Source organism: Otolemur garnettii, unplaced genomic scaffold, assembly GCF_000181295.1.
Source record: "Otolemur garnettii isolate 467f Iridium unplaced genomic scaffold, OtoGar3 scaffold00007, whole genome shotgun sequence".
NCBI lineage: Eukaryota > Metazoa > Chordata > Mammalia > Primates > Galagidae > Otolemur > Otolemur garnettii.
This window is the reverse complement of record NW_003852402.1, coordinates 16,684,645-16,694,766: the sequence shown is the minus strand read 5'-3', so window position 1 is coordinate 16,694,766 and position 10,122 is coordinate 16,684,645. Positions and strand designations below refer to the sequence as shown.

Here is a 10,122-nt window from a genome sequence, read left to right as displayed (position 1 = left end):
TTTTTTTTTTTTTTTTTTTTTGTAGAGACAGAGTTTCACTTTATCACCCATGGTGGAGTGCCGTGGCATCACACAGCTCACAGCAAACTCCAACTCCTGGGCTTTGGTGATTCCCTTCCCTCAGGCTCCTGAGTAGCTGGACCACAGGCGCCCACCACAACGCCCAGCTATTTTTTTGTTAGTTTGGCTAGGGCCAGGTTTGAACCTGCTACCCTCAGTATATGGGGCTGCCTACTGAGCGATTTGGTGTTTTTTTAGTTACAGATCGTGATACGTAAGGTGGTTAAGAATTCATTGGTTAGAGGATGTCCAGGAACTGTGTTGTTTTTTAATTCACAAACTATTATCTTGTTTAAAGAAAAAATATAAATCACTTGATGCCCAGACTTTAAATAATCATTTAAACTGCCTTCTGTTCACTCAATAAATTTTCTGCTAGAAGTTAGTGAACACTATTTTTAAAAGTCTGGATTTTCTAAATCCGAGCTCATTTTCTAAAGTAAATAATTAGAATGGAACTTTGAATAATTGGCATGTGTTGGTCCTCATATGATAATAGTACAAAAATGAGGCCAATGCCTTCTACCTCCAAATAAAGAGAAATGAAAATATCCTAGGAATTGAAAGAGTTAAGAGTATTTACACAATTGTACACTACACAATGTAAGCATTTTCACAAAGAGCTCCTGGGTAAACCAGTAAGAGGTAAACCATGAAAAAATGATTACAATCTTTAATTATCCATGAATTTCTCTTCCTAGCCATTCAAAAGTGGAAGAATCTGATGGTAAGAATAATCATACTTAATGCAAAGCAAAAGTCTGCATTCAGATACATTTTCAATGACGGATATTTTCCATCGAAATGCATAAATTACAATTTTCTTTTCATCTTCATTTATTCTGGGAATTTTCTTGGGGGTAGTGATCTATTTGGTATTTTATTGGATATGGAATTCTTTGATGCAAATGCTGAAAACATCTGCTGTCAAGCCCAAGACTATCTACTCTTGCTGCAAATTCTCTTGGATTGAGTTTGAAACAAAAGGCTATTAATGCTCAGTTGCAAATCTTTCCCAAAGCTTTATAAATTTTGTTGGTGAAATTTTATGAAACTACTTTATCATTTCTGTATTACCACATAACAGACTAACATAGTGATAAATAAACATAAATAAACCCTTATAAATAATCATCTTATCACCTTATCACACTGTTGTCTAGGAAACAGAGGCATAACTGATGTTCTAATTGCACCAAACTAAAAACAAGCAAGCTACTTTAGAAAGACACTGGCATAGTTTTTCCAGAAAAGGTGAATAAAATTATAAAGTAAACAACATAATTACTGAAGGGACTAATTATGAAGTTTTAATCACTCATTTCATAGTCTCTCTTATAGTCTCATCATGATCACTGGGTACATTTTTAAACTATGGCAGATATACTTTGGAATATCTTTAATGTCAAAAATGCCTTCTAGCTGTGATGATTTACACTAGGTTTCTACTAAGACCTAATCTATCTGCATGTCTTTCAAATTATTTAAATTCTTCACAGACTAATTGCATTATTAAAGCAAGAAGAGAGCATCTAAAGAAAATCTCACGTAAATTGAAAACATTAGTAAGTAAGAAACAGCTTGTCAAAATACGAAATACTCTGAGTCCTCAGTATCCACAATGCCTAATTTTGCTGGAGTAAGCCTAGTTAATCATATAAAGTTTGATAGTAGGAAGAAATTATCAGCAGGTTCATCTAAGGACTGTTTTAAAATCCAAATTTACGTTTTGTTAAATTTAGAAATACAAGCTTCCAGTAAATGTTTAGCACTCACTTCATAGAACATGTTTCAACTTCTGTCTAGAATTCTTTTGCACATCCCCAAGGGAACCCAAAGCAAAAGTTCATTTTCTTAAAAAGTAAATCTTGATTATCAACAGCACAACAGAGCCAGCACCTTCCATATGTACCTACTATTTTAGCCACCTCCATAGACCTCTGCATTTTCACCTATCCTCCTTTCAACACTCCTTATCAGAACTCACATGCAGAAATTACACTCCTAGTTTCAAGAGACACAAATGGAGGGAGAGACATGCCTTTCATTTTTCCACATTTTTTCAGAAGAAACACAAGGAACCACCTCCCAGTGAAGACCCTTTCACCTAAATAAGGACAGGTACCTTTACCTCCCAAGTCCCCCTATTCTAGTCCCTTTATTACCTGTAGACAATCTGGAAAAGGGCTGACATAGTCTCCAAATGTTTTACTTCCTTTGCCCTACTTAGATCATGAAGTTGTTTTTTCAAAGACAGAGTCTTGCTCTGTTGCCCAGGCTGGAGTGGAGTGGCACAATCACGGCTCCCTACAGCCTTGGACTCCTGGGCTCAAGTAATCCTCCTGCCTCAGTATCTGTAGTAGCTGGGACTACAGGTGCATGTCACCATGCCTGGCTAATTTTTTAAAACACTTTTGGTAGAGATACTATGTCACTCAGGCTGGTCTTGAACTTGTGGGCTTAAGGGATCCTCCTGCCAAAGCCTCCCAAAGTGCTGGGATTATAGACATGAGCCACTGCATGTGGCCAGAATACGCATTTTGAAGGTGAAACCTTGTTCTTGGGGGAAAGAAAAAACTTACTCATTTTATTTTTAAAGCACAGATATATTATACACACACACAGAGTAGTACATAAATTAACAGTTTCATGAATAGGCACAATTAGGAAAAAAAATGGTGAAAATGGCTCCTTCAGAGGGTGAAAATGAAAATAAAAGTTGAGAAACACTGCCCTAGAACAGAGCTTCCTAACAAGAGTGCCTTCACCAGGTTACAGGAATGCCAAGACACTGATCCTCTAAGATCTCAGCATGGCGGCCTGACCAGGCCAGGTGCCTCCTTCTCTATTACTCCTTTGTCTCCTTGCCAATAAACATATTGACATCTCTCTTATCTTGGAAAAAATTCTTTATCTGAACTTCTAATCCTTTTCTTTTCACTGTCAACCATTTACTAAGGTCTTCTAAATAATACTTATAATCCTTTTCTTTTCACTGTCAACCATTTACTAAGGTCTTCTAAATAATACTTATAAGACATCAGTAATCTATAATGAATCATACTACAAAAAAAACACCCGCTGTCATCACCATCTAGTTTAAGAAAAGAAATACAATATCACCTTTATATTTGAAATGCCCTATGTGCCCCTTCCCAATCCCCTACACTTCCTTCCCCCATCAGAGTAACTACCCTTAATTATATTTTCAATATTTTGCTTTTCTCTGTTATTACCACATATATGTGTGCTCTTAAACAACTGTATATCTTTTGAACTTTGTGTAAATGGAATAATTTATCATATACTAAGTTCCTGAGATTCATTCTTGCTCTTCTGTGAGATGTAATTCACTCATTTTTATGGTTCCTAATATTCTACTGTAAGACTATATCTTCACTTACTTAGCTTGATATTTAACAAAACTGAACTCTCAAATGACTTCCTAATCGCTGCATAAGTGGTCTCTCTTAAATCTTGCCTGGCTAGCCTAACTCAACTCTCATTCTTCTTCTAACCAGTGGATGTTTAATTCAGAGGTTATTTCAAGAGCAGATAAAAGAAGAGAATATAAGACTTTACCTCCTTCATGTTTACATGATGGAGCTGGAGAATACTCTTCTTAGCAAAGTATCTCAAGAATGGAAGAAAAAGTATCCAATGTACTCAACCCTATTATGAAACTAATTTATACCTTTCATAGGAAAGCTATTACCCAATTTTAGCCCAAGAATACGGGGAAAAGGGAGAGGGAGGAGAAGGGTGGGGGAAGGATGGGTGGAGGGAGGGCGATTGGTGGAATCACATCTATGGTTTATCCTATAGGGGTACATGTGAGTCTTTCTAAATGTAGAATATAAATATCTTAACACAATAACTAAGAAAATGATATGAAGGCTATGTTGATCAGTTGGATGAAAGTATTTCAAACTGTATATAGAAACAACACACTGTACCCCATGATAGTATTAATGTACACAGCTATGATTTAATTTTAAAAAAAAGAAGAGAATATAAGGAGAGGGAGTATGAGATTTGGGGATGTCATATTTGGGGCACTGGGTAGACAATCATTCCACTAACTGACACAGGAAACACAGAAAGAAGAGAAAGTAAGGGAGTAAAGATATTGAGTTCAGTTAGATATTTCTTCCATGTAGAAATATCCAGTTTAATGCATGGATCTAGAAATGAACATTTTTTTTAAAATTTCAGATTAATATGAAGGTACAAACCATTAGGCTACATCGTTTGCATTTTTTAGGTAAAATCCAAGTTGTAGTTGAGCCCTTCACCCAGACAGTGTGCTATGCACCCTTACACTGTGCCCATTAGGGAACACACCAATTTTTCTCCTTCCTCCCCTCTCCCCCCGTTTGAATTTAACTGTTTTTTTCTTTTGTTTGGGCATGCAGTTGTTTAACTATTGGTTTCATATTAGTATGGAATACATTGTATACTTGATTTTCCATTCTTGTGATACTTTACTAAGGATAATGTTTTTCAATCCATCCAGGTTAACACAAAAGATGTAAAGTCACCATCTTTTTATGGCTGAATAGTATTCCACATACCAGTTTATTAATCCACTCGTGTTGATGGGCACTTGGGTTGATTCTTCATCTTGGCAATTGTGACTTGAGCTGTGATAAACATTCTAGTGCAAATGTCCTTATGGTAAAATGATTTTTTTTTTCTTTTGGGTAGATACCTAGTAACGGTATTGTGGGATCATATGGAAGGTTTACTTTTAGCTCTTTGAGGATTCTCAATAATTCTTTCCAAAGAGCCTGTATTAGTTTACAATCCCACAAGCAATGTAAACGTGTGCCCTTCTCTCCACATCCAAGCCAGCATCTGTAACTTTGGGATGTGGCCTATTCTCACTGGGGTTAGTTGACATCCCAAGGTTATTTTGATTTGCATTTCTCTGATGATTAGGGGGACATGTCAAGAAAAGCCATTTAGGCTCAGCACCTATAGCTCAAGTGGTAAGGCGCCAGCCACCTACATCAGAGCTGGAGGGTTCAAATCCAGCCCGGGCCTGCCAAACAACAATGACAACTACAACCAAAAATTAGCTGGGCCTTGTGGTGGGTGCCTGTAGTCCCAGCTACTTGGGAGGCTGAGGCAAGAGAATTGCTTAGCCCAGGAGTTGGAGGTTGCGATGAGCTGTGATACCACAGCACTCTACCTAGGGCAAAAGCTTGAGACTCTATCTCAAAAAGAAAAAGAAAAAGAAAATAAAGCCATATAACAAAGACAAGTGGTTCTCAAACTTTTGTATGTATCAAAATCAACTGATGGGTTCTACTTTAGAGCTTCCAGTTAAGGCTTGAGAATTTTCATTTCTAACAAGATACCAGCTGATACTGCTGGTCTGCGGACCACACTGAAAGGCTCAAGACCAGACAATATCACTAATGAAGGTGAAGACCTAGAATAGAAGGTGATCAAGAATAGTATTGAAGAATATAAACACTTAAGAGGCAGGTATAAAGGAGAAACCAGAAAAAAAAGGAAAAAGGAATTTTCAGAGAATGAGATGAGAATTGACAAAACTACAGTTAGCTAGAAGACTAAAAAAAAGTAAACAAATAAAGTCATTAGGAGGTCACTGAAAAGCTCAGTAAAAGCAGTCATGTAGAGGGAGAGGAAAGAAAAATACTGCAATGAGCTAAAAAAGTATCGACTACATGTGGGGAAATTTGGTTGTATAGAAGAGAGAGAATAGAAGCTTGAGAAGGCAGAACACCATGGGAAAGGTGATTCAAGATAAAAGACCTGAGCACATCTGTAGGCTAAAGGGAAAAGATGGGGAAAGGGAAGACACGGGAGATAGAAGAAAAGTTAAAATAACTGATGGAGATAGATCCTATGGGAGTTGGAATGGAATGGCATCCAGGGCACAGGTGCATTAGTCTTGGACAAAAGAGTCATCTCTTCTTCTGAGATAAAAGTGAAAGAAATTAAAAATGGACATTGTTAGAGGTAATCACAGACAGGCAGGGGAGGAGAAGCACGCTGAGAACGATGGTGTCCAGCACCTCTATTCTCTCTGTAGGCACGCCCTACAAGAAACAATAAAGGAATCTCTTCAGGTGGGAGGAAAATAATACCAGAGGAAACCCTGGATCCAAACCAAGAAGAGTGCTGGAAAGGTAAATTTACATAGGAAATTATACAAGGTATCATTCTCTTGTGTTTCATCTCTTTTTAAACATAATAGTTATGGAGTTTTATTAAAAAGTAAAACATGACAAAAAGAGCACATAGGAAAAGGGGGTGGTTATTCAAGTACGCTGATAAAATTTTCTTGTTCTGTATGAAAAATGGCCTATTATTGTTTGAAAGTAGATTGTGATGAAAAGATGTAAGCCGGAGATCAGGGCTCAAAGTGTGGCCTGGGAGGTCTTGAAGGAAACTCAGAAATTCCAGGCCCAGGCTAACAGAAGTACCAGAAGAATAGCCTCATGGCATATGTTAGCCTGATAAAGGCTTTAAGAAATCCTGTAGTGAACAAATATGTTTAACCTGATGTTTACCAAATTTAACTGACCACAGACGTCACTTTTCAAGATATACTTATGTTAATAAGTATAAAACTAGTGCTAGAAGTGTTTTGAAGTATGTTTTGAAAAATGCTACTAGTTTGAGAGATGTTGATGAGTATTAAAAGCTATCCCAATGGCCATATCAAAACAGATAACACAGGGTATCCATAAAGTTCATGTGCAACTTAAAATAGTTGGCTCCTTTATGGCCTCCCTGTATGTACCTTATGTATGGACGCTCATATCTAATAAAATAGATAAATTAGGGTAGCTATATATTTTGAGGGGAAAAAATCACAGGCTTTAGAATTAAACTGACCTGGGTTTAAATACTGACTTGCCCACTTGCTAGATATGAGACCTTGGACAAATTACTTATCTTGTGATAATTACATAACAAGCAATAAAAGACCTATAAGTTATTAGGAACATAGTAGGTACTCCCTAAATAGGTGATGATAATAATGGTGGTGACGGTGACAATGGTAATAAACAGGGTCCTTTAAAAGTATATTGCCCAGAATATTTTTAATGAAATACAGCTCTTAAAAGTTCCATCTTATTTGAGGAATATAGAGTGAATCTTCTCTATTAATGTTTTTAAAGAGTGGAATGAGGTGAGCTCGTTCTGATACTTAACTAAGAGGTTTACTTACTGAGATGCTAAAAAGATCTTACTACCCTACAATGTCACGGCACAGACTTCCAAGGAAAGCAATACTCCTTAAAGCCTTACTAATGAAAGGGTTGTGACAGTTTTAGTTTCTCTCTGAAATGTTGTTCAATACAACTCTAACAGTCCTACTGCATAATACTTATGCTAATGAATTCTTCCATTAATATTCACAAAAGAGGATTTGAACAGGTGGAAAGAAAGCAGTAGTCATTCCACGGAGTGAACATTAGATGATGTTTGTAGGGACAATAAAAGAATCTAGTTAGAATGATAAAGGAAAAAGTTGCACACATCTGTTGAAAATATCAAGTCCAATAGCACAGAAAGGGCTTGTAAGTAAGCGAGGCAGACTTTAAACTTGATTTGATCGATGAGAATAAACAACTATTAAGTTCATCAACTTCAGATGTATAGGGTATCCATAAAGTTCATGTGCACTTTAAAATAGCCAACTATTTCTGGACAGCTTGTATAATAAAACCATGTTTAAGGAAGAGTAGTCTGTTGGTGACATTTAATTTGCTTGAGTGGATGGCTAAAGTGAGACATTAGACTACGAAGGTGAGACGTGCTTTTATATAAATCTGTGAATGAACAAATCAATTGTGTTAAAGGGCAAATAGACAATGTTTGGTCATTTTCTAGTTGAGGAGTATGAAGGACCAGGTTGGTTCTATGATTCAAGGGTAAATAATGGAGAGAATGTTGGTGTTGGCACCAGGAAAACTGGGAGGGAGACCTAGAGAGGACACTTGCTCACGGGCATTCTAAAGGTCTACAAAAGTAAAAATGTTTGGTAGAAATTTTAGATATGAAATTCAATTATAGAGAACTTGCCTTAATATTTTATTTTACATAAATATACAAAAGTAATTTATATTAAATATGTAGTATATCCTGTAACATGTTGTTCCCCAAGAACAATTACTTCTTAAATTATGTTGGTCTAGGGCAGTGATTTTTCAACTGGTGTGCCATGAGAGGATTGGAGGTGCACCACAAAAATTTTTACAGATTATTTATTATTTTCAAAAGAAGCTTAAAGCACAGTTCAGTATATTGTTTTCTCTCTCTTTTTTTAATCAACATAATTTAAGTGTACATGGAAGTTTAAGTATAGGTTCAAGTGTGCCGTGAGATAAGACAGTTTGAAAAACACTGGTCTAGGCTATACTAAAATCCAATTTAATAACAACCATCCCTAAATCCAGTAGCAATGGGTTAAAATTACCTTATTAAATGTATTTCATACAGAAGTCCCTGTGAGCTTAAGTATCATAATTCCTATTTTATAGATAAGAAAAATATATATGGCAGATTTTAACGGGATCAGCAGAGGACTACTACATTTTAATGAACTGAACTGACTTAAGCGATCCTTAAATCTAATTTCTTCAGGAAATTGACAAAAGCAGCAAAAAAAAAAATAATAATAATAATAAGATAGCTGGTAAGCCTAAAGGAAATGATAAGCCAAATCTGAAACATCATATTTTGCTAACTTTAAGGTGGGTATGCTTGACTTTCAAACTAACAGCACAGCTTATGATATTAAGACATAGTTCTTCCAAAAATTTGTTCTACATCCTGAGATCAAGGAATGGAGCTTCCCCTGTGAACAACAACTTGGGGTTGGAGGAGGAATGGATGGGAAGGGAGGGTACACCCCTTAAAATCCAAGCTCTAAGTTTCCATTAGTACTTAGAGCATACAAAGATAAGATATTATCATGAAACAGTATATCTAATTCTTACCATTAATAACTGGTGTGTAAACAACAATCCCAACCAAGTTTGGGTCAGATACAGTTGTATCCAGAATAAGGCCCCCAATGCTGAAAGATATAAAATTATATCAATTAGTGAAAAGGAAAGGCAATGTACTTGAAGTTGTTCTGTACTTACAGATATTCCTACTTTTTAAAATAGTTACACATTTTAAATATAGAGTAAAAAGAAAAATAATCAAAGTGAAAATCAATATCAACAGGAAAATGTCGAAAATAAAACACAGCATAAGTTATAGCCTCAAATGTCAGGATGCTGATCTCTAAGATACGCTTCTTGTAAAAAGAAAAAGCACATCCCTTAAATGCATTAAAATGTCTATTTCTTGGGAATAAGACTGACAAGGGACTGATTGTCATTTTATATCCTTCTGTGCTTATTAATTTTTTTAAAAGTATATCGTGTATTGCTCTTAAAATTTAAAAAATAATTTTAAAAAGAATATCTTTTCATATCTGAAGTAAGCAAAGCATTAAATGGATGGTGTTTGTTGTGTTAAAACTAGACATAACTAGGATGTATCTTATTCATAAATTAAAATAAATAATTTCTGTTTTACCCACAGAAGAGGCTGATTTTGAAAATACAAAGAAGTCCAGAAAAATAATATACAGTTATATACTGGAAAACCATACACTCTCAATGTTCTGACAACATTTAGAGATTTTTAAAAAGTCTCCCAAACCATGATCAATTGATCAACTTCAGTCTCTTGGTCCATATATTATAAAATATTGCTAGTCACAGTATTTCCTGGGATCTTGCTGCCTAAACTTTCCATAAAAATGCAATCCACATTATAGCAAAATGAACCACATACTGTCACAGGATGGGACTAATTGTCAAATCAATTGCCAGATCAATTATTCTTACTACCTGACAATTAAGAAATTATTGAATTGTTATTATTTTGATTCTTTAGTAAAATAAATAAATTATGGCTTGATACACCGAAACTGTAGAAGTTCCCATTCAAAGTTACAGAGCCAAAAAATGGTTCTTAGAAATGTTTTAATATTTTAAGTCCTAATTTAAAAAAAAAAAA

At 35.5% G+C, this 10,122-nt stretch overlaps 1 protein-coding gene across 3 annotated transcripts in view; it reads right to left on the bottom strand.

Annotated features, from left to right (window-relative positions):
* Positions 1-10,122, bottom strand: part of SLC41A2 (solute carrier family 41 member 2) — a 118,435-nt gene that overhangs the window by 38,913 nt on the left and 69,400 nt on the right. For all 3 annotated transcript variants that reach the window (XM_023509275.1, XM_023509276.1, XM_003783288.3), the window contains exon 8: positions 9,045-9,124. In XM_023509275.1, the coding sequence (XP_023365043.1) occupies positions 9,045-9,124 (80 nt within the window). The remainder of the gene's footprint in view (positions 1-9,044; positions 9,125-10,122) is intronic.